The sequence below is a fragment of the Notolepis coatsorum genome (genome assembly GCF_963971535.1).
Source record: "Notolepis coatsorum genome assembly, chromosome: 2".
NCBI lineage: Eukaryota > Metazoa > Chordata > Actinopteri > Aulopiformes > Paralepididae > Notolepis > Notolepis coatsorum.
Genome location: NC_140166.1, coordinates 57,448,579 through 57,474,024, shown reverse-complemented (window position 1 = coordinate 57,474,024; position 25,446 = coordinate 57,448,579). Strand labels below are relative to the sequence as shown.

At 45.0% G+C, this 25,446-nt stretch overlaps 1 protein-coding gene across 1 annotated transcript in view; it reads right to left on the bottom strand.

Moving 5' to 3' along the window:
* The window catches only part of furina (furin (paired basic amino acid cleaving enzyme) a), a 173,092-nt gene that overhangs the window by 63,011 nt on the left and 84,635 nt on the right, over positions 1 to 25,446 (bottom strand). The window contains 2 exon segments of the mRNA XM_084307974.1: positions 5,030 to 5,125; positions 17,179 to 17,277. Coding sequence (XP_084164100.1) covers positions 5,030 to 5,125; positions 17,179 to 17,277 — 195 coding nt within the window.

Below are 25,446 nucleotides of genomic sequence, written 5' to 3'. Positions count from 1 at the left end.
CATCAAAGACCTCCGCAGATACCGAACATATCATCCGGAAAATGGAAGAAATGGGGAAGACAATGGAGAAGAGAATGGAGGGAATGGAGGAAATGATCACAGAATCACAGAAGATAATAACTCAAAAAGTAGATGCTATTAAAGAATCTATTGAAGGCAAAATTGATGCGCTGAGAGCGGACGCCGAAGCACAGAATAAACGCACCGAGGCTCTGGAGAAAGTAGTGGAAGCCCACGAAATCAAATTCACTCACATCTACAAGGAAGTAGAGGCTAACACAGTTAACCTAACTGCCGAGATGAAGGGGAACTACAATGAAATCAAGACGGAGCTCAGCGAAATAACGGAGGAGCTCACGCGAATCAATAAAGAACAGAAAGCCAAAATATTCGAGATGGAATATCAAAAACGCAGGCTGAATATTCGCATTGTCGGTCTGGACGAATCAGTGAGATGTGAAAACCCTGAAGAGTTTGCCACAGAATTACAGAAAATCTTGGGAACAGGAATCCTTCCTAAAATACCGGAGGTGGATGAGAGCTTCAGATTGGGACCCCGCTCCAGTGACAGCAACGCTAAGCCCAGAGTGATATTAGTTGTACTGCGCCAAGTCAGAATAAAAGAAATGATTATGCGTGGAATTCGCAGGATGAAAGGCAATCTGAAACACATGGAGGTACCAATACACTGCTTTGAAGATTATTGTCGTGAGGTAGTGGAACTGCGTGCCAAGTTCAAGACGGTGATGTCTCAACTATACCTGGGGAAATACAGACCCCTACTAATATACCCTGCAATACTTCGCGCCGTCGACAAACAAGGAGCAAAAGTTCTCCTCAAATCGCCTGAAGAGGCAGCCAAATTCCTGTCTGAACAGGAGCAGATTAATGTATAAATGGCCTTTTAAATCTCAGTTATGCAAGGTCACCATATAGTACAACCTTTAATAATCAAGGATTTGGGACAGAGAGACCTACGTGCTCAGAGTTTTTGAATACTTTCCCCGACGTGTATATTATTGCGGACATATTGGATTTAAGATTGGAACACTCCAGAACATACTGGAACATTCAGACAATGTAAAAATGACATATTGGAATAATCTAGAACATCGAAGCATTCTTTGATATATGGAACATTCTGGAATATCAGCAATACGTGGTCATTCATTCTACCAGAAGCCCCTCGGGGGAATAATCAACAGCTATCTAGATGCAAAACCACAGAGCCATCATAGCCGGCCGGCTGAAAGATCACTCTACACAACGATCATCGCCCACCCCGGTCGGGGGAAATGCTGCATATACGTATTTAAAAATTGTTTTTTTTATTAATGGGAAATAATTTCACTACTTCTCCAATTAATACTTTAGATGTTTAAGCATAGCAATGCTCTTTTAAGATCTAAGTTAATGTTCTCTTCCTTTTACTTGTTTTTTTTTTTTTCTTTCTTTTTCATCCGCTCTCTCTGATTTATTGAGGCTCTCTCTTCAGTTCAATACCTTCATATTATTCATGGGTTACTATAAATTACTATAAATTACAAGTTCATATAAAATGTAAGTGATTAAGGCATGACAATTGAAGCTTATTTTTGGTCTTTATTTTTAGTTTATCTCATTTAAATTTTTATTTATTTATTTTTTACGGGTAAGTGGCCAAGCCACAGTCGACATTCTACTTATGGTAGAATTTAGAGTGTTAGATCCTATGGTATACATAGGAATGTTAAGGATAATTGGATCATTCTGGGATATCCGGTGGTGCAAGGGAGAGAGTCATACGCAAAGGTTGTGTTCATGGAACACAATCCTGTACGACTCTCGGTGGGAGGGAAGGGTAGGGGATTTTTATTTGTATATATGTATGTTTTTAAGCTCGGCTCTCAACGGGACCTCACTAGTGGGATGTATATCTAGTATTGCCTCGCACTCTAGAAGCATTACCAAAAATTACAATGCAACATGTATAGACTATGGCTAGTTTGAATATAATGATATGGAACACCGGGGGAATAAATAACCAACTTAAACGCAAAAGCGTGCTCACACTGATGAAAAAAGAACATGTGGACATTGCTCTGCTAAGCGAAACACACATTCTAGGGAAAGACATAGGTAAATTAGCGGACAACATATACCATAATATCAGTCACTCCTCTATTGGTACGAGAACTCGGGGTGTAGCAATAGTCGTTAAACATAAGTTGAATATTGTACTAAAGGGAGTATGGTCTGATGTAGAAGGTCGGATAACTATAGCTAAGATTGAACATAAGAACAGGAAAATAGCGTTGATAGCGGTATACGCCCCAAATTTGTACGAAGAAGATTTCTTCACTACACTAACCAATGCAATGTTAGACATTCCCGATTACTCATTTATAATAGGAGCGGATTTTAATGCCATCTGGAACCCAAGGATAGACAAATCTTACCTCGCCTTTTCCAGCGAACAAAAGAATTCATCGAAGGCATTAAAGGATTGGTCAAAGATTACAGGTGTAAAGGACTTATGGCGGTTACTTAACCCCACGACCCGAAAGTACTCTTGTCGATCTGCGAGACATAAGACACTATCCAGAATAGATTATGTCTTTGCATCACAGAAGCTATTTGATAATTATGAAGTGGAAATGATACCCAACGCACTATCAGATCACTGTTATTTACTCCTTAAAGGTACATTTGGTATACTATCCTCCCGAGCCCCAAGATGGCGATTTAACTCGTTGCTGCTTAACAACAAGGAATTCATTACACAACTCAAAGAAGCTCTTATAGTATTCCAACGGGAGAATGCAAACTCGGTGCAAGACCCCAGAATAATATGGATGTCGGTAAAGGGAATGATCAAAGACTTCACGGATAGCTTTTCCTCCAAAATGCGCAAGAATCAAAACACAAAACTGGATGAGCTGGAAACGCTTTACTCAACGTTATTTAATTCTCTGAAATACAACAACTCAACTCGACTAATGAAGATTGATTTATATTGTGCTTGCCATTTACACAAATGACGTTTTTTTTTTATTTTTTTTTTTCGCATCCCCTGAACCGTACAATACATAGACACCCCAAACCGTGGAGGTCGTGCCGAACGGTGTACGGTTCGAATGCGTATCGTTCCACCCCTAGTAGGTAATTATAGTCACAGCAGATTACTTAGTAGCAAAGTAAATAATAGTAAAAGACAGTATTGAAGGTTAATAGTTTTTTGATTGAAGAAGTGTATTTTTAGTTGACAGCGGAAAATTGGGTGTGTTTCAGCTGTCCTGACTGTGATGGTTTCAGCTGTCTGTCCTGACTGTGATGGTTTCAGCTGTCCTGACTGCGGTGGTTTCAGCTGTCTGTCCTGACTGTGATGGTTTCAGCTGTCCTGACTGTGATGGTTTCAGCTGTCCTGACTGTGATGGTTTCAGCTGTCCTGACTGTGGTGGTTTCAGCTGTCTGTCCTGACTGTGATGGTTTCAGCTGTCCTGACTGTGATGGTTTCAGCTGTCTGTCCTGACTGTGATGGTTTCAGCTGTCCAAACTGTGATGGTTTCAGCTGTCTGTCCTGGCTGTGATGGTTTCAGCTGTCTGTCCTGACTGTGATGGTTTCAGCTGTCCTGACTGTGATGGTTTCAGCTGTCTGTCCTGACTGTGATGGTTTCAGCTGTCTGTCCTGACTGTGATGGTTTCAGCTGTCCTGACTGCGGTGGTTTCAGCTGTCTGTCCTGACTGTGATGGTTTCAGCTGTCCTGACTGTGATGGTTTCAGCTGTCTGTCCTGACTGTGATGGTTTCAGCTGTCCTGACTGTGATGGTTCCAGCTGTCCTGACTGTGATGGTTTCAGCTGTCTGTCCTGACTGTGATGGTTTCAGCTGTCCTGACTGTGATGGTTTCAGCTGTCCTGACTGTGATGGTTTCAGCTGTCCTGACTGTGATGGTTTCAGCTGTCTGTCCTGACTGTGGTGGTTTCAGCTGTCTGTCCTGACTGTGATGGTTTCAGCTGTCCTGACTGTGATGGTTCCAGCTGTCTGTCCTGACTGTGGTGGTTTCAGCTGTCCTGACTGTGATGGTTTCAGCTGTCTGTCCTGACTGTGGTGGTTTCAGCTCTCTGTCCTGACTGTGATGGTTTCAGCTGTCTGTCCTGACTGTGATGGTTTCAGCTGTCCTGACTGTGATGGTTTCAGCTGTCTGTCCTGACTGTGGTGGTTTCAGCTGTCTGTCCTGACTGTGATGGTGTCAGCTGTCCTGACTGTGATGGTTTCAGCTGTCTGTCCTGACTGTGATGGTTTCAGCTAACCTGACTGTGATGATTTCAGCTCCTGACTGTGATGGTTTCAGCTGTCTGTCCTGACTGTGGTGGTTTCAGCTCTCTGTCCTGACTGTGATGGTTTCAGCTGTCTGTCCTGACTGTGATGGTTTCAGCTGTCCTGACTGTGATGGTTTCAGCTGTCTGTCCTGACTGTGGTGGTTTCAGCTGTCTGTCCTGACTGTGATGGTGTCAGCTGTCCTGACTGTGATGGTTTCAGCTGTCTGTCCTGACTGTGATGGTTTCAGCTAACCTGACTGTGATGATTTCAGCTCCTGACTGTGATGGTTTCAGCTGTCTGTCCTGACTGTGATGGTTTCAGCTGTCCTGACTGTGATGGTTTCAGCTGTCTGTCCTGACTGTGATGGTTTCAGCTGTCTGTCCTGACTGTGGTGGTTTCAGCTGTCTGTCCTGACTGTGATGGTTTCAGCTGTCCTGACTGTGATGGTTTCAGCTGTCCTGACTGTGATGGTTTCAGCTGTCTGTCCTGACTGTGATGGTTTCTTCTGTCCTGACTGTGATGGTTTCAGCTGTCTGTCCTGACTGTGATGGTTTCTTCTGTCCTGACTGTGATGGTTTCAGCTGTCTGTCCTGACTGTGATGGTTTCAGCTGTCCTGACTGTGATGGTTTCAGCTGTCTGTCCTGACTGTGATGGTTCCAGCTCCTGACTGTGATGGTTTCAGCTCCTGACTGTGGTGGTTTCAGCTCCTGACTGCGTATAAACTCACCAGGTACCACTGGTCTCTGAACTTGGGGTCTGAAGGCTCAGCGTTGAGGTCCCTCTTCTTCCGACGCTTCACCACCTGCTGCTCCGCCCACAGCACCTGAAGAGACAAGACACAATGTTATTATTATTAATATTATTATTATTATGTATTATTATTATTATTATTATGTAGTATTAACTCAATCAGTGCCAGATGGTGCTGTGTACCATGTGGTAAGAAGGCCACGCTTTAAAGTATAGGAATACATGGCGGTGTTTGCAGGGCTCAAACTATATTATATATATCATAGCTATGGATATAATACTATTGCCCATTTGACATGGAGTATCTATCGTTCAATTTGTGAAAAAAGAAAAAAAAATTCATCCATACATTCCGGTTTTATTCCGTGGTGAATATGAGTATAGTTTTAGAGTAATCCTGTCTAATCCCAGAAAACTACGCTATGCAGCAATACGTGCATTTCACTCAAAAACGTGCCGTTTCTCGCCTGTATCAACAATCAATCTGAAATCAACGCTATATTATCGGTATTATGTTTCATCATGAATGCATGACAGGGTGGGGGGGGGTCGTTTATCTATGCTTTGATCGTCACCAACGGAATACGTTACGCACACATGCGCTCGGATCGCAGTGAAGGGATTCTTGGATCAACGCAAGATTGATACCATATAGCCCTTACCTTGACTAGGATGTACTACAAAGAGAATATTCAAATTATCTGATCGCCATTCCAAGTATTGATGTCGATCGTGTTGCCAACAGAATCCACCAAAGAACATGAACCGGGAGTGCTTGATTCTCCTCAATCCATGCGTTATAAACGCTTGTCCTGCCCGACAAGGAAAACCCCGCCCGGACACTTTAGATCGACGCACAGCTCAAGACAGAGAGTTTTAAATTATGTGCAATACCGGCCGCAAGGCGGCGGTATTGGACGTTTGCAATCTCAGACTCATTCCCAATGATAACACAGACTCCCTCAATGGATTATGAATGGGAATATCGAATAAAAGAAATAACGATAGAAAACCCGACTTATTATTATTATTATTATTATTATTATTATTATTATTATTATTATTATTATTATTATTATTAATATTATTATGTATTATTATTATGTAGTATTATTATTATTATTATTATTATTATTATTATTATTATTATTATTATTATTATTATTATTATTATTATTATTATTATTATTATTATTATTATTATCTATTAGTATTGCCCACAGCACCTGAAGAGAAAATAACACTAGTATTCATTATTAATATTACTATTATTCATTAATATTCAAGATTCAAGAGTTTTATTCATCACATACATACCAGGGCATACAGTGAAATGCGGTTGGCCATGCCCGCTTCGATTGTGCAATAAAACAACTCATTCATTCACACATGCTGATTACCAGGGCCCAGGAGTTCAAAACCTTTAATCCCCATCTGATCCACAAGAATCGAACAGTTAAGAAGGTCTCTCAAACATCACACACACCCTTCACACCCATTACAAACTAATGCCCTCAGGCTGTCGATACAGAGCTTCACCACTGAATAAAAGGGGCTTAGGTAGCTTCATGCCAACCTCCATCAGACTGCTGAACACCTAGGTCTGGTGGAGGCCAGACTGCACCCCCCCCCCCCCCCCCCCCCACTACTTAAAAATAGACTCCCCTTCCACCCGATGGACACATATCACCTGTATTATTATTCATTATTTATATACATATAGAATTGCTCCATATGGATTTTTAATATATAATGCTACTGTAGTTTTTTTTTTTTTTTTTTGTCTTTTTCCCCCTCCATTTTCCTCCGATTTTCTCCCATCCCAATGTTAGTCGTATGCCAATTCCCAGTCCCCTCCTGGTCGCTGCGCACTTACCCCCCACAGTCAGATCATCTGGGAGAGTGGAGGCTACCACGTGCTTCCTCCGACACACGTCCAGCCAATCACCGCTTCTTTTCACCTGGCAGCGCGGATTCTCATCGAGAGGGCGTAGCGTGTGGGAGGTCACACTATCCCCCTCGAGTCCTATCCGCGCTTAGCAGGCGCCCCGACCGAACTGTAGGAGTCGCTGTTTACAACGACCCGGACCCACCCCGCCAGCTTCTCCCACCCTCTAATACAGCCAATTGTATTAGTGCAGACGGCCAGCCAAGCTGGTGACAACTCCGGAGCTGTGAGCTGGATTCGAGCTGGATTCGAACAGGCGAATCCAGCTCACAGCTCCGGGGTTGGTGACGAACGCAATCTCCGCTCGGCCACCTAACCGCCCTATGCTACTGTAGTTTTAATGTAGTTGGTGTTTTTCTTTTATAGGTATTTTTTGCTGTAGTTTTAATGCAGCGGGTGTTTCTTTTATAGTGGTGAGTGTCTATGTATTGTGACTGTATGTTTGTCTTTTAACCACTGCACAAATGAATTTCCGAAAGGAAAATAAAGCAATTTGAAGTTGAAGTTGATTGGATCAGATTTGGATTTTGGGTAGTTGAAAACCAAAAAACAGGATTAGGATCACTTTGATATCCGATCAGATCAGGAAATAAAATCCAAGCTTTAATCTGGATCAAATCTTCAAAACGGGTAGTTCAAACCAACAACACAGGATTGGGATCAGTTTGATTTACCAGACGACCAGCTCTACCTCCTGAGACACTGTCTAACCCTAACCTTCTGATTACCAGACGACCACTCTACCTCCTGAGCCACTGTCTAACCCTAACCTTCAGATTACCAGACGACCACTCTACCTCCTGAGACACTGTCTAACCCTAACCTTCTGATTACCAGACGACCACTCTACCTCCTGAGACACTGTCTAACCCTAACCTTCTGATTACCAGACGACCTGCTCTACCTCCTGAGACACTGTCTAACCCTAACCTTCTGATTACCAGACGACCGCTCTACCTCCTGAGCCACTGTCTAACCCTAACCTTCTGATTACCAGACGACCGCTCTACCTCCTGAGCCACTGTCTAACCCTAACCTTCTGATTACCAGACTCTACCTCCTGAGACACTGTCTAACCCTAACCTTCTGATTACCAGACGACCACTCTACCTCCTGAGACACTGTCTAACCCTAACCTTCTGATTACCAGACGACCTGCTCTACCTCCTGAGACACTGTCTAACCCTAACCTCCTGATTACCAGACGACCAGCTCTACCTCCTGAGCCACTGTCTAACCCTAACCTTCTGATTACCAGACGACCACTCTACCTCCTAAGACACTGCTGCCTACACCCCCCCCCCCCCCCCCCCAAGGCCCCATTGATCTCACAAATGGCCATTTCTCAAACAAAACAAGGGACATGTGGGATCCGGGGCGGTGTTTGATCCCCGTGCAGCGCGACGACACCAGACGGCGACCAGCAGATGAAAGACCACGGGGCCACTATGAGCTCCTCTCTAATGAGACTCCCTAACGAGGGCCACGGCGTCCAACTGATACTAATTACAGTCTTTAGACGGGGCGCACATACAAGGGGCTCCGCTCAGGCAACACCGGGCGTGCTCATCACGCACACACACACATTCAAAATCATAAAACCGGCGCAGCATCAACTCAGCCCACAGCGGGCGGGTTCTCTCTCTCGCTCTCTCTCTCTGACAGAAAATTGCCTTTTGGAGGAGATTATAATGGAGTTGTTCTGAGGTCAGAGAGAAAGATTCAGTTGATACCACGCAGCACATTCCAATTAAACTCCACAACTCCTGTAGACGCTGCAGCGTGTGCGTGTGCTCTACCGTCCTTCTATTCCTTTCTACCGTCCTTCTATTCCTTTCTACCGTCCTTCTATTCCTTTCTACCGTCCTTCTATTCCTTTCTACCGTCCTTCTATTCCTTTCTACCGTCCTTCTATTCCTTTCTACCATCCTTCTATTCCTTTCTACCGTCCTTCTATTCCTTTCTACCGTCATTCTAGTCCTTTCTACCGTCCTTCTATTCCTTTCTACCGTCATTCTAGTTCTTTCTACCGTCCTTCTAGTCCTTTCTACCGTCCTTCTATTCCTTTCTACCGTCCTTCTAGTCCTTTCTACCGTCCTTCTATTCCTTTCTACCGTCATTCTATTCCTTTCTACCGTCCTTCTATTCCTTTCTACCGTCCTTCTATTCCTTTCTACCGTCCTTCTATTCCTTTCTACCGTCCTTCTATTCCTTTCTACCGTCCTTCTATTCCTTTCTGCCGTCCTTCTATTCCTTTCTACCGTCCTTCTATTCCTTTCTACCGTCCTTCTATTCCTTTCTGCCGTCCTTCTATTCCTTTCTGCCGTCCTTCTATTCCTTTCTACCGTCCTTCTATTCCTTTCTACAGTCCTTCTATTCCTTTCTGCCGTCCTTCTATTCCTTTCTACCGTCCTCCTATTCCTTTCTGCCGTCCTTCTATTCCTTTCTACCGTCCTTCTATTCCTTTCTACCGTCCTTCTATTCCTTTCTACCGTCCTTCTATTCCTTTCTACTGTCCTTCTATTCCTTTCTGCCGTCCTTCTATTCCTTTCCTCCCGCTCTCTCTCTCCCGCTCTCTCTCTCCGCTGCTCTCCATCCTCCTCCCATGAAACGATTGAAATTCTCGGAGGCCAAATGGGGTCATTACCGTGGAGATCAAGGAGGACGGCAGTTCGGTAGCTAATGGAATGTGCGCTTGTGCTGCGTTGCTTTATTATGATGCATACGGTAGGAATCTGTGCCGCTCAGTTAGGCAGCAATAACACATGGTCTGTTAGCAGCGATGAAGAGGATCAAAGCAGGGAGGAAGAGGATCAAAGCAGGGAGGAAGAGGATCAAAGCAGGGATGAAGAGGATCAAAGCAGGGAGGAAGAGGATCAAAGCAGGGAGGAAGAGGATCAAAGCAGGGAGGAAGAGGATCAAAGCAGGGAGGAAGAGGATCAAAGCAGGGAGGAAGAGGATCAAAGCAGAGATGAAGAGGATCAAAGCAGCGATGAAGAGGATCAAAGCAGCGATGAAGAGCGGTCTGCCAACTCTGAACCAAGTCTTTACACAAGATTGAGGATTCCAGTGCCTGAGAGAAGGAGGTTTTCCGACGATCACCAGAGCAGACGGAGCAGACAGGGCAGACAGAGCAGACAGGGCAGACAGGGCAGACGGACCAGACGGAGCAGACAGACCATCACCAGAGCAGACTGAGCAGACAGGGCAGACAGGGCAGACGGACCAGATGGAGCAGACAGACCATCACCAGAGCAGACTGAGCAGACAGAGCAGACAGGGCAGACAGGGCAGACAGACCAGATGGAGCAGACAGACCATCACCAGAGCAGACTGAGCAGACTGAGCAGACAGGGCAGACAGGGCAGACAGACCATCACCAGAGCAGACAGAGCAGACAGGGCAGACAGAGCAGACAGGGCAGACAGACCATCACCAGAGCAGACGGAGCAGACAGGGCAGACAGAGCAGACAGGGCAGACAGACCATCACCAGAGCAGACGGAGCAGACAGGGCAGACGGACCATCACCAGAGCAGACGGAGCAGACAGGGCAGACAGACCATCACCAGAGCAGCGGGGGGGGGGGGGGTAGCGTTAGAAGCGGTACCAGAATATGAAAGAAGCTTTACAAGTTATTACGGAGGTTCATGATGGATGATGGATGAATGTTTTCTAAAGTTATCAGAGCACCAGGTGAGATGAAGGGGGTTGGGTTCAGCAGGTAGGAGGGGGTTTGGTGCAGCAGGTAGAAGGGGGTTGGGTGCAGCAGGTAGGAGGGGTGGGGTGCAGCAGGTAGAAGGGGGTTGGGTGCAGCAGGTAGGAGGGGTTGGGTGCAGCAGGTAGGAGGGGTTGGGTGCAGCAGGTAGAAGGGGGTTGGGTGCAGCAGGTAGGAGGGGGTTGGGTGCAGCAGGTGAGATGAAAGGGGTTGGGTGCAGCAGGCGAGATGAAGGGGGTTGGGTGCAGCAGGTAGAAGGGGTTGGGTGCAGCAGGTGAGATGAAGGGGGTTGGGTGCAGCAGGTAGGAGGGGGTTGGGTGCAGCAGGTGAGATGAAGGGGGTTGGGTGCAGCAGGTAGGAGGGGTTGGGTGCAGCAGGTGAGATGAAGGGGGTTGGGTGCAGCAGGTAGGAGGGGGTTGGGTGCAGCAGGTAGGGGGGGTTGGGTGCAGCAGGTAGGAGGGGTTGGGTTCAGCAGGTAGGAGGGGGTTTGGTGCAGCAGGTAGGGGGGGTTGGGTGCAGCAGGTAGGAGGGGTTGGGTGCAGCAGGTAGAAGGGGTTGGGTGCAGCAGGTGAGATGAAGGGGGTTTGGTGCAGCAGGTAGAAGGGGGTTGGGTGCAGCAGGTGAGATGAAGGGGGTTTGGTGCAGCAGGTAGGAGGGGGTTGGGTGCAGCAGGTAGAAGGGGGTTGGGTGCAGCAGGTAGGAGGGGGTTGGGTGCAGCAGGTAGGAGGGGTTGGGTGCAGCAGGTAGGAGGGGTTGGGTGCAGCAGGTAGAAGGGGGTTGGGTGCAGCAGGTAGAGGGGGTTGGGTGCAGCAGGTAGAAGGGGGTTGGGTGCAGCAGGTAGGAGGGGTTGGGTGCAGCAGGTAGAAGGGGTTGGGTGCAGCAGGTGAGATGAAGGGGGTTGGGTGCAGCAGGTGAGATGAAGGGGGTTGGGTGCAGCAGGTAGGAGGGGGTTGGGTGCAGCAGGTGAGATGAAGGGGGTTGGGTGCAGCAGGTAGAAGGGGTTGGGTGCAGCAGGTGAGATGAAGGGGGTTGGGTGCAGCAGGTGAGATGAAGGGGGTTGGGTGCAGCAGGTAGAAGGGGGTTGGGTGCAGCAGGTGAGATGAAGGGGGTTGGGTGCAGCAGGTAGAAGGGGGTTGGGTGCAGCAGGTGAGATGAAGGGGGTTGGGTGCAGCAGGTAGGAGGGGTTGGGTGCAGCAGGTAGGAGGGGGTTGGGTGCAGCAGGTAGGGGGGGTTGGGTGCAGCAGGTAGGAGGGGTTGGGTGCAGCAGGTAGGAGGGGGTTGTGTGCAGCAGGTAGGAGGGGGTTGGGTGCAGCAGGTAGGAGGGGGTTGGGTGCAGCAGGTAGGAGGGGTTGGGTGCAGCAGGTAGGAGGGGTTGGGTGCAGCAGGTAGAAGGGGGTTGGGTGCAGCAGGTAGAAGGGGGTTGGGTGCAGCAGGTAGGAGGGGTTGGGTGCAGCAGGTAGGAGGGGTTGGGTGCAGCAGGTAGAAGGGGGTTGGGTGCAGCAGGTAGGAGGGGTTGGGTTAGTTCTGGGCAATTAATCGAAAGAAAATCGCAACCTCGATTCATAGACCTATGCAATCTAATTTCTAAGTTATGACGATTTTTTTCATTAAAAAAATAAAAATAAAATTATAAAAGATTTAATTTTTTATTAAATTTTTTTACTTTTTACTTTACTTTTTTAAATGATGACGATTCTGACTTGAGTTATTTTGTATGTTACAAGAGACTTTTAAGTTTAAGTCAAGCACTTTCATATATGTTATGTTGTCCGTTTAAGAAAGAGTGCAATAAATGATTTTATTGAAAAAATAAGAATCGCGTGAGAGAGAGAAAAATCGTGATTCACATTTGATCAAGAATCGCCCCCCAGCCCTGGTTAGTAATGAAACATTACTAACAAGGCGCACAGGACTTCTTCTTACACATTCTCGACATATTGAACTCACAGTACGTAGACTTTGACGCTTGGGAGAACTGCGGTATGGTCTCAGGTACTGTCTCAGGTAGACTCCTGTCTCAGGTAGACTCCTGTCTCAGGTACTGTCTCAGGTAGACTGTCTCAGGTAGACTCCTGTCTCAGGTAGACTGTCTCAGGTAGACTCCTGTCTCAGGTAGACTCCTGTCTCAGGTAGACTGTCTCAGGTAGACTCCTGTCTCAGGTAGACTCCTGTCTCAGGTAGACTGTCTCAGGTAGACTCCTGTCTCAGGTAGTCTGTCTCAGGTAGACTCCTGTCTCAGGTCGACTGTCTCAGGTAGACTCCTGTCTCAGGTAGACTCCTGTCTCAGGTAGACTCCTGTCTCAGGTCGACTGTCTCAGGTAGACTGTCTCAGGTAGACTCCTGTCTCAGGTAGACTCCTGTCTCAGGTAGACTCCTGTCTCAGGTAGACTGTCTCAGGTAGACTCCTGTCTCAGGTAGACTGTCTCAGGTAGACTCCTGTCTCAGGTAGACTGTCTCAGGTAGACTCCTGTCTCAGGTAGACTGTCTCAGGTAGACTCCTGTCTCAGGTAGTCTGTCTCAGGTAGACTGTCTCAGGTAGACTCCTGTCTCAGGTAGACTGTCTCAGGTAGACTGTCTCAGGTAGACTCCTGTCTCAGGTAGACTGTCTCAGGTAGACTCCTGTCTCAGGTGAAGCCTGGTCTACGGTCGTTGTTTATCGGTTTGCCATTGATGCCATTTTCTTCCACTTGCATTCAAAGGTCAGTCAGAGATTAAAAAAATAAAAAGTATGACGTGAAATTATGGCAGCTATCCAGGTGCTGAAGGTCCGACTCTCTGTCCAGTGAGCTGCGGAGTGTGTGTGCAGGGGGCGAAACTAGAGGCCGCCACCCGCCATTGGCGCTCAGTTTTTACGTTTGGCGCCTCCCACTGAGAGGTCTGCCCGCCGTGTGGCGGGCAATCAAATAGTCATGTGAAAACCGAAAATCATGATCCAATTCTTTAGCGGAGTTCTCACTCGCTGTCTCAGCACAGACACGCAGCACATTGCTGCTCCTACCCCTCCCCTACCTGTTTCTGTATGCTGCATGTAAATAGAGGCTATTGCCTCCGACAGTCACCGGTGTCTGGTAAAATTCAAATACTTCTGGCACTCATTTGCTTCCATAGACGTTAGTCTAGTCAGTGTGGGACCTTCGTGAGATAACGTTAGCTACCGTTACAAAATGCTGTAGCTAATGTTGACCCAGTCAACTATTCACTTAGTTTAATACATGAGGCATTGTGTAACGTTATCCAGCCGGCTAGCTACTGATAGCTCCCGACATCAACAAATGCTCCAGCAATAGTCCAGTGCATAATAGCTAGGTAGCTCACTAGTCACTACGAAATGTCGCAGTAAACTAAATAGTTCACTGAGGCGTTGTCCCAACGCGATCCAGCAGTAGCTATAGCTCCTGACATCAATGTCCTACAACAACATGCGTATTCGAGTCCCTGGCTTACATCGCATGAGGGCTGCTGAATAGGGTCCAGCTGTAGCTCAGGAGAATCCTTTTGCATGCTGAATGTAGCGTTTAGGGCCCAGCTGCAGCGTCGGAGAATCCTTGCTGGAGCTGGAGGCCACTTGAGTATACACACAGACAGTGGAGCTGTTTGCAGACAGCGAGGTGGCGATGTCTCGCAGATAACACAATCACAAGTATGATTATATAATATATATATTTTATTAAAAAAATAAAAAAAATATATAAAATAATAATAATTCTTTATCAAAAAAAAGTTGGTGGGTAAGAAATATGCTTGGCGGGTAGATTCTTCCCATCTACCCGCCACTGGCCGGTGAGTCAAAAAGTTAATTTCGCTCCCTGTGTGTGTGGTCTGAGCAACACCTTAGGTTCGACACATATCAACCAATACATTGTTGGAAAGTTGAATTTGCCGCCTTTCGATCGTCACCCCAGCCGACCTATTACGTCCTTCGGGTCTCGAGTTAGAAGACAAAACATCCGGCGAGCGTCATTTGACAAGCCGTTCGGACGAGAGCCCACGTCCGGTTGTGAGCGGTCCTGAACTGACCAGTCACCGCTGATGGCGAAAATTATTGACCACCGTCGTAGCCAAGGAGCGTCTGCTCAGAAAGCGATCCCAGATGGGCGCTGAGCGTGGGGGAAGGTGACACAAGGAGTCGAAGAAGTCCTTTGTTTTGACTTGAGAGGCGAAATAAAGGCAGTGGACGGCCATTTTGGATAATCACACTGAATTATTGCAGTACACGCATTACAAAAACCTTTGTGAAACACTAATCTTCCGTGGTATTTTTATAAACTTTGGACCTGTATGACTATAAGACTTCAGGCTATGGTAACGTTATGTTTTCCAGCTCCTACCTCTCAGCTGGAACTTAAAAACAGGCATCTGGCAACCAGTAAACAGAAAATGTATGCGAGTTCACACAACTTTTACTTCAGTGTGTTCAAACCTCTGTTGCTCTATTTCATTAGCCCTCAAAGTGATTTTTCTTTATTGTGTAAGAAACTTCGTAATGTTACCTTTCAAAAGAGAAAAGGTCCTTTGCGCTATATATATATATATTATTCATAAAATTGCTGCACTTTGTTAAAAAATTGCATTGATTTGACTGTTGGTCTGTGTACTGTAGTAGCTAATAAAAAGATGTTTCTGCTTAAACGTATGTATAATGTATTCCAGGGCTGTCCCCGACTAAGGATTTGGATGGTCGACTAGGATTGGCCAAAATTTGCCGTTAGTCGACTATTGGTCGACTTTAAAAAATTAAATAAAAAAAAAGTATAATTTTTTTTATTTTGTATCATTCCATTTGGGCTGTGGGGGGTGCTTAATGTCTGAAGGAGTCGACTGAAGGCTTCTTGTCCTCTGCAAAAGCATGCAATTGGTCCACTGATGGATACATCTTGATATTTGTCTAGTCTAGTGTGTTCATTAGATGGTGAAATCCTCTTTCAGTGCCTCTGTGCCTGTTTTCGTAGGCAGTTAGCCTCTGGTATGCATGCCATTAGTGTTAGCCACGCTTCTAGGCCTCTCTTCTTTTGGAAAGAATGATAAAAAAATAATAATACATTTTTTTTTTTTTATATTATATTCGACTACGGCTCCTTTCGACCGATTAGTCGACTAATTGATTAATAGGGGTCAGCCCTAATGTATTCATTGATTCACTCGTATACCATTTGAATTGAAAATTTTAGTTTTTCGCATCAAATATTGATGTGTTTAAAATGCGATTAATTTAGATTAATTAACTATAAAGTCTCAAATTAATTAGATTAAATGTTTTAATAGAGTCCCAGCACTACATATATTAGTACCGTATATGTATCTATCCACATCCGTCTGTACATACCGTACCTGCATATGATCCATTTTACATATCTGTACATATCTCTTACCTACTCTTACTAGTTGCACTGCTGGCCAGTATGACTTACTACCATAGTGTCTTTATACCTGTATCACTGTACATATTAATACTACAACTCTGTACAAACATCTGATTAGCACTATTACCCAGTTTAATCACCTGTACATTGTATATTACTATTGCACTTTACTGTTACATTGTCACTCTGGTTGGATGCCAAACTTATTTTTGTTGTGCATCGAATCCTATCAAACTACACTCACTCACCTAGAGCTGTGCATCAAATCATATCAAACTACACTCACTCACCTAGAGCTGAGCATCGAATCCTATCAAACTACACTCACTCACCTAGAGCTGAGCATCGAATCCTATCAAACTACACTCACTCACCTAGAGCTGTGCATCAAATCATATCAAACTACACTCACTCACCTAGAGCTGAGCATCTAATCCTATCAAACTACACTCACTCACCTGGAGCTGAGCATCTAATCCTATCAAACTACACTCACTCACCTAGAGCTGTGCATCAAATCATATCAAACTACACTCACTCACCTAGAGCTGAGCATCTAATCATATCAAACTACACTCACTCACCCAGAGCTGTGCATCTAATCATATCAAACTACACTCACTCACCTAGAGCTGAGCATCTAATCCTATCAAACTACACTCAACTAGAGCTGAGCATCTAATCCTATCAAACTACACTCAACTAGAGCTGAGCATCTAATCATATCAAACTACACTCACTCACCTAGAGCTGAGCATCTAATCCTATCAAACTACACTCAACTAGAGCTGAGCATCTAATCCTATCAAACTACACTCAACTAGAGCTGAGCATCTAATCCTATCAAACTACTCACCTAGAGCTGAGCATATAATCCTATCAAACTACACTCAACTAGAGCTGAGCATCTAATCCTATCAAACTACACTCACTCACCTAGAGCTGAGCATCTAATCCTATCAAACTACACTCACTCACCTAGAGCTGAGCATCGAATCCATGGCGCTGCAGTCAACTAATCTAATCTAAACTACCCCGTGTTCGGTCAGAGCACCAACACACGTCGTCACCCAGGGAACAGGAACCCCCCCCCCCCCTCACCTGAGGCTCTTTCTGCAGACGGACGTGTGTCCCCCGGTGGTCCAACAGGGACCTCTTCACCACCGTACGGTGCCGGAAGTGATAATAATCACCAAATAGCTGGAAACACAAAGGACAGAAGACGTGCATGTTAGTTTTCCTGCCGTCACCCTTGACCTATAGGCACTGGAGGTGAGGGAGAGAGGTCACAGAGAGGTCACAGACACGGAGAGAGTCTTCTCATAAAGGGCACAGTGATGAGTGTCGTATCTGTGGTTAGTGATGAACCTGAGGGCACAGTGATGAGTGTCGTATCTGTGGTTAGTGATGAACCTGAGGGCACAGTGATGAGTCTCGTATCTGTGGTTAGTGATGAACCTGAGGGCACAGTGATGAGTGTCGTATCTGTGGTTAGTGATGAACCTGAGGGCACAGTGATGAGTGTCGTATCTGTGGTTAGTGATGAACCTGAGGGCACAGTGATGAGTGTCGTATCTGTGGTTAGTGATGAACCTGAGGGCACAGTGATGAGTGTCGTATCTGTGGTTAGTGATGAACCTGAGGGCACAGTGATGTGTCGTATCTGTGGTTAGTGATGAACCTGAGGGCACAGTGATGAGTGTCGTATCTGTGGTTAGTGATGAACCTGAGGGCACAGTGATGAGTGTCGTATCTGTGGTTAGTGATGAACCTGAGGGCACAGTGATGAGTGTCGTATCTGTGGTTAGTGATGAACCTGAGGGCACAGTGATGAGTGTCGTATCTGTGGTTAGTGATGAACCTGAGGGCACAGTGATGAGTGTCGTATCTGTGGTTAGTGATGAACCTGAGGGCACAGTGATGAGTGTCGTATCTGTGGTTAGTGATGAACCTGAGGGCACAGTGATGAGTGTCGTATCTGTGGTTAGTGATGAACCTGAGGGCACAGTGATGAGTGTCGTATCTGTGGTTAGTGATGAACCTGAGGGCACAGTGATGAGTGTCGTATCTGTGGTTAGTGATGAACCTGAGGGCACAGTGATGAGTGTCGTATCTGTGGTTAGTGATGAACCTGAGGGCACAGTGATGAGTGTCGTATCTGTGGTTAGTGATGAACCTGAGGGCACAGTGATGAGTGTCGTATCTGTGGTTAGTGATGAACCTGAGGGCACAGTGATGAGTGTCGTATCTGTGGTTAGTGATGAACCTGAGGGCACAGTGATGAGTGTCGTATCTGTGGTTAGTGATGAACCTGAGGGCACAGTGATGAGTGTCGTATCTGTGGTTAGTGATGAACCTGAGGGCACAGTGATGAGTGTCGTATCTGTGGTTAGTGATGAACCTGAGGGCACAGTGATGAGTGTCGTATCTGTGGTTAGTGATGAACCTGAGGGCACAGTGATGAGTGTCGTATCTGTGGTTAGTAGTGATGCACCGATGTGAAAATTGTGGCCGATACCGATAACCGATATTAATATTGCTGTTCTGGCCGATACCGATATTTACCGATGTCGATATCTCTGTATAGAAAACACTTTTTTATGATAATCAAATAAAGGGCTATTTTCCAAAACGCATAATTTTTTTTACTTTTGTAACTTATTTTCAGAAATGACTGATATTTTGAAACTATTTAAGGCCAAAACATGTAAAAAGAAGAAAAAAAGATAAAAAAAAAAAAAAAAAAAAAAAACATACTTGTTTTTTAATGTCGGCCCTATCTTGATATCGGACCGATACCGATGTGTAAAAAAAAAACGGCCATATCGGCCGATATTATATCGGCGGCCGATATATCGTGCATCACTAGTGGTTAGTGATGAACCTGAGGGCACAGTGATGAGTGTCGTATCTGTGGTTAGTGATGAACCTGAGGACAGAGTGACGGACAGAGTCCAGGGACTTAAGGGCAGAGGCCGCAGCCTATACATCACATCACCACAGTCCAGGAGACGACTCTCCTCCTCCCACTATATGGCTGCTGTCAGACAGGAAGTGCTCCGCGCTCCGGAGGACCTCTATAGTGTGCTGAATAGTTCTAAGCTTCGTTCATAATGTTGACATTCGAATTCTAAAATCAACATTCAAATCTTTTATTTTAAATATATATCAACTCTGGACCTGTACTAGATAAGACTTGAGGCTGTGGAACTGTTGTGTTTTCCAGCTCAAACCCCTCAGCTGGAGCAGGCATCTGTTTGCAGGTAAACCCTTGTACCCTTACCCCTTGTAAAGATGATTGTCCTGCCCATCCTGGACTATGGCTTCTTTGATACACATCACTGTGACCCAGACCAGGCTGCAGAAACAAATTAGTGGGGGGGCATAAAATGTTCTCGGGGGGGCACAATGGTTTTTCAACACAGGTTCCCTTTTATACGTTTCAGCTGGGACAGCGGCGCTGTGGCTTGCTTGGCGCTGCCCACGGTGCTGAACTAAACAGCAGAGAGGCAATTGAAAAATCCTTCAAGTCCTTCATTCCGACAGCCATCAGACTATACAATGCATCACTGTGCCTCACTGCATCACTGAGCACAGAGTGGCAGTTACCATCTTCCTGGACTCTTACTTTTTAAACAGCACTGTGCAATATTACACCTACTGTAGACTTCAGTATATTTTTACTGTATTTATTTACTGTATATTTTATTCTATTTTTATTCTATTTCATTTTATTCTATTCTTAGGCCATTTGTTTTGTTATTCTTAATTGTGACTTGTTCTGTCTAAATGTTTAATGTTGAGTGATTTGCAGTGTCAAATTTCCCTAAGGATAATACATTTCTATTCTATTCTATATCTTTGAAAAGTCTCCATTTATTCAACACTTCTGAATTCACTGACAAACTGAACTGAACTGACAAAAATAACTGACAAAATTCCTCCATAGGCTACTCACCATCATTAGTGGAGCGGCAAGCGGTGTTTGGGGACAGAGTGAAATCTTCTTAAAACACTGCTCCTCCACTCATTCCTGAACTTTTTTGTTAAGTCCTTCTCAAATGCCAACTGAATTAAATTGGCCTTAGTTGCGTCGATGAAGCATACTAAGGCGATGTTCTGTAAAGACGTTCTTGAGGGTAGAAAACGAATTCTCACAGAGTGCCGTGCTAGCTTCAGTAGTGTTGTTGTTGACATCAGTGCCCATTAGGGCTGTCCCCGACTAAGGATTTGGATAGTTTACTTTGATTAAAAAAAATAAAAAAATAAAAAAAAAATTGCCAGGGTGGGCACAGCTGACTCAGTGGGCGGGCCCGGCCCCCTAATAGTCCAGTCATTATAGGCCAGAATTAGGCTAAACCTAGGACAAATTGCAACATTAGCAAACTCAACTGATTTTGTATCCTCAATGTGTCTTTAGTGAGAGAAAAAAAGTCCCAAGGAATCCCATCATGGGAAATGTGTTTTTTTTCAATGTTTTGTTACCCCTATAGTCCAGTCATTATAGGCCAGAATTAGGCTAAACCTAGGACAAATTGCAACATTAGCAGACTCAACTGATTTTGTATCCTCAATATGTCTTTAGTGAGAGAAAAAAAGTCCCAAGGAATCCCATCATGGGAAATGTTTTTTTTCAATGTACTTGATTGCTGGCAGGATCACTGACGACACTGTCTTTCAGAGATTGTGACGCGTTCAAATTTTGAGGTAGCTCAAAAGTAAAGATACCATTTGATTCTAGAAAACCTCGGGTTTCCAATGAGACCAACCATGTCATGTTACCTCATTGGAAAGGGGGCTACATACCTAATTATTCAAAGTTAAGACGATTTTTTGGGGAGGGAAATATGGCCATCACCATTTTTCAAATGGTCCCTTGGCCTTCTACCTCAATATATGTTAACACTTTGACTGCCATGAAACGTGTTTTGACGTCATTGCTGGCCATGCTCAAGTTGCCGGGGGACGCTGTACAGCGTCCTTATATCAATATTTCAAAAATCTGCGATCGGATTCATATGTCCCCTCCGCTGGCCTGAGATCCACCAGCAGGACCCACTGAGCTCTCTGGCGGTTCAGGAGCGCCATCTGGTGGCCGATCGGCGCAATCGCTTTAACAGGAAGTGGCATAGAGGTTGTGCTACGTCCGTAGTACTTCCGGGTGCTCGCTATAGGTCCCGCGACTCTGGCTCGTCACGCTACACAGTGATCGATTGCCAATAACTCGATAAACAACATGATTTGGACGTATATACCATTATACAAGCTGGAGATGGACCGGGTAAATTTACATCCCATAATGATAAGATTTCAACTCTACGATGATCGCCCAACGGCGCGCGGAGACTGGGGTGAGTTTCAGCGTGTAACGTTACCGTCTTCGATACTAACTGCTATTATCAACATTTGACCCACATTAGATGATTGGTATAACGCTGCCCACGGAATTATAAACGGCCCCTAGCCCATCCGGTCAACATCAGATGACGTGTAGTAACTTCTAGAAGTACGTCTAGTTGTAATTTTTTATATCGCGCTGATTGCCATCAAACTGTATTGCATCATCAATATAATGTATTTGGGGCTATAGATCACGTTCTGGAGAAAGCTGCAGAAAGAGATGAAAACATACTTATACATTAGACCATACTTTACTATGAATATGTGAATGAAAAAGTTTAACGTTGCTACACAATGAACAATACATATAGGACTTTGAATGGGCCCTAATAATGGCAATGTAGCAATAGAATTTAAAAAGTTATAGCCCTGCAAAGAAGGGGACTTTCTCCATAGACAAATAGCGCTGGCAATCTATGGTATATCATGAATTTAACCTTAGGCAACCAAAGTGTTAATGGAAATGGGTTACATGGGTACCTACAAGCCTCCCCTATACAGACATACCAAATTTATGTTAAGCCCATGTAGTTTTGTGCAAGAATCATGTAGTGTTTTGCATACTGTACAAATATGTAATTTCCGCCTATTATAAAAAAACCCATCTCCATGGACCTATCCCCACGGACATAAACCCTTGAGCCCCATCCTCGTGGACTGAGCTCCACAGAGCCTATCTACTAATATTCCAAGAAGAAAAAAATTTCTTTATCAAATGTTTTGATTAGTTCTGGCGTGTATGCTAATTGGTGCATATCAAATAAGATAATGTGTGATTTGCATGAGTAAACAGAATAATTCAATGAAGTTGTGATTGACTTTTTTTCTTGTCTTTGTGTGTGTAATCAGCTTGTGAGTTTTTATAGTGATATCTAAAAGTAAAATTTTCACCACTATGTTATAACAGGTATTTTTCGATATGAATATATATAGGTCGTTTTCAAAACTTTCCCATGATGGGATTCCTTGGGACTTTTTTTCCCCTCACTAAGGACATAATGAGGATACAAAATCAGTTGAGTTTGCTACTGTTGCAATTTGTCCTAGGTTTTTTCATATAATGACTGGACTATAATGCCCGCCCATGGCGCCGGGACTGCTGTGACCTTTACAAACTGGTGGACTGGCCCTCCCTCCCTCCACCCCGCCGACTCCAACATTGGTTCCACTCCATTTACAAGACAATGCAGGGCAAGACCGCACACCTTATCTTTCCTCCCTGCTCCACCTTTCTCAGAGCACTTACGGCACAAGATCAAGCGAGCTCATCAAACTAAACATCCCAAGATCCAAGACCTGCACCTTCGGCCGAAACTCCTTTCACTTTGCAGCGACTGGAACACTTTTCAAGACGCCCTTAAACTTACAGCTCTTACTTCACCGACTGCTTTCAAGAATATACTCAACGCGCTCTCAGTAGATCCCTCCTGCTCTTGCTGATACCCCAGTTTCACACTTGCGTTACACCCTCTCACACAACATACAAGCACTCATTCATCTTCATACTCGCACCTAGACACACGCATCTGTTTGCATACACATGCGTGTGCACACACACACATTTGAATACTTTATTTGGTTGCACAAATTATATTGCATAAGCAGTAGGGATGGGTACCGAATTCGGTACTTTTGAGGCACCGAACCGAAACACGTCGGTACTACCGAGTATCGAATCAAGTGAGAAACCGAAAATAAAATAAAAATAAAAATAAATAGTTTTTTTTTTTTTATTATTATTTTTTTTTTTTACTTTTTTCTTTTCATGTCAACGTTCACACGCACAATATATGCTTACCTAGGATTTGACTTGATTCAACAACAAAGCAGTCGGAGCAATGACAAGCCGGAAATTGTAGTTATTTGAAGTTTGGATTTTTTTTTTACGACTGAAATTAAATTTCTTGAGACTAAAGTACTGAAAAAAGGTACCGTTGGGTACCGGTATCGATTCACAGGTACCGGTACCGGTTCAAATGTGAAAGGTACCCATCCCTAATAAGCAGGTAATCAAATGTATATCGGGGCCAAGCAGCACTGAACACATAGCAGCTCCTTCTCCACGCGGCTAAGCTGCCAATAGTAGCTGAGACAGAGCAATATTTGGCAATCTTCATACTCTCACCTAGACACACGCATCTGTTTGCATACACACACACGCGCACACACACACACACACACACACACACACACACACACACACACACACACACACACACACACACACACACACACACACACTTTCACCCCCCCCCCCCCCCCCCCCCAACTCCTCCCCTGTTTATTTTTGTACATAGGCTGTGCATGTGTTTATTTGTTTATGTGTTTTTATTTGATAATTTTATAAAAAGAATGATTCCTGTTGGGGCCTCTTGGACCAGATCGACATTGCAAATAAGAAACATGTTCTTAATGTTTTATCTGGCTAAATAAATAAATAAATAAAGACAAAGACGTAAGTAAACTAAACCCTTTATTTCAGTGTGTCCAAACCTCTGTAACTCTATATTACAGCAGCACAGTGATTCCTCCTGTTGTGGAAGACAGTTCCGAATGTTTCCTCTCAATAGAGACCAGACTCATCCATGTCCTATAAGTGCTTCAAGAACACATCGCAAATTGCTTTGGGTACAGTATGCAATCGACAGGCGTTTTATGCAAAACTAGCCCACTGCTCGCCTGATGGATCTCTCGTCAGCCGTCTGATCTGTGGAGCGTGTGACTGCGGGACGGAAACAGGCCGCTGGGAGGAGAGGTTTTACATGAAGAGCGTGTGGAAACGGAGCGGACCGGTGGTGATGAGTGACCAATTACTCTGTAAGATGTGAGAAGAAGCAAGTCTTGGATGCTTGGAGCTCGCTGGGCTTTAACTGGCACTTCCTCAGAGCGAGCGGCCCGCGACCAGAGTGGAGCGTGAATCCATCAGCCTCGTTTAAATGCACAGAAACAGATGGTTGAACACGACCGCATGCGATAAGAAGAGGTTTGATTCTTAGATAGAAACGGCTTATTCTGCTACTCTCCCAGATCCCCACTGCGCTGAACAAACAGCCGACTCACTAAGAAAATGTCGGTTTTAAAAAAAAAAACGGGCTCAGATAATAGCAGCATAATTATCTTTTCATCTTTAGTTAAATGTACCAGATAAAAACCGTCCGAGAGAAGCTGTAAGGCAAGTCTATTAACTTGCCCACAAAATGTCATTCAAGAACGTGTCTCACATTGTTGATTTGACGAGTTCCCAGCTGGGCAGGACTGAACCAGGAGTGCGTGGGTTTGTACATTAACCAGAGATAACAAGGACAAGTAATAAGAAGGTTTGGTACGGAGGTGAAACATGGGATGTTAAAACTCAGTGTATTTTATTGGATGGAGTTCTTATTTCCATGCAGGATGGGTCTGAGTGGCAAGGTCGGGGATCGATCCAGCGACCTTTCGTTTACCGGCCGGTCTCTTTACCTCCAGGCCATCCTGCATCCCCATTTAGCCGTTTTTTTTAAAACAAACACGCCATCCTGTCAATCAAGTCAATAACGGAATTAGAAAAAAACAAAGTGAGGGCGGCTGGGTGGCGCAGCGGACATTGCGCTCGTCAACGCAACGCAAGAGACACCGGGTTCGAATGTGTGCGTTGCCTCCGGCTTGGGCCGGCCGTCATACTGGCTCAATTGGCAGAGTCAGCGGGTGGGAAGTCGATGGGTGGTAATCTGGACGTTGTGGACAGCGACTCCTAAAAATAAAAAAAAAACAAAGTGAAAACGCTGATCCTTACTAACCTCTAACCGTCCTCCTTCTGGGAGAGAAGCGGCCCCTCTAGTGTTGTAACCGTGTCCAGAAGTCAGAAGAGAGAGACAGAACTGACCCAGGACCAGTTTACAGCTGCATCTCAAGGACCGCGGGGTGGGTTTGTTCTAAATTCCTTCCACAGCACCTCAGTATGGAGGACAGTATATTTCCTCCACATGTGAT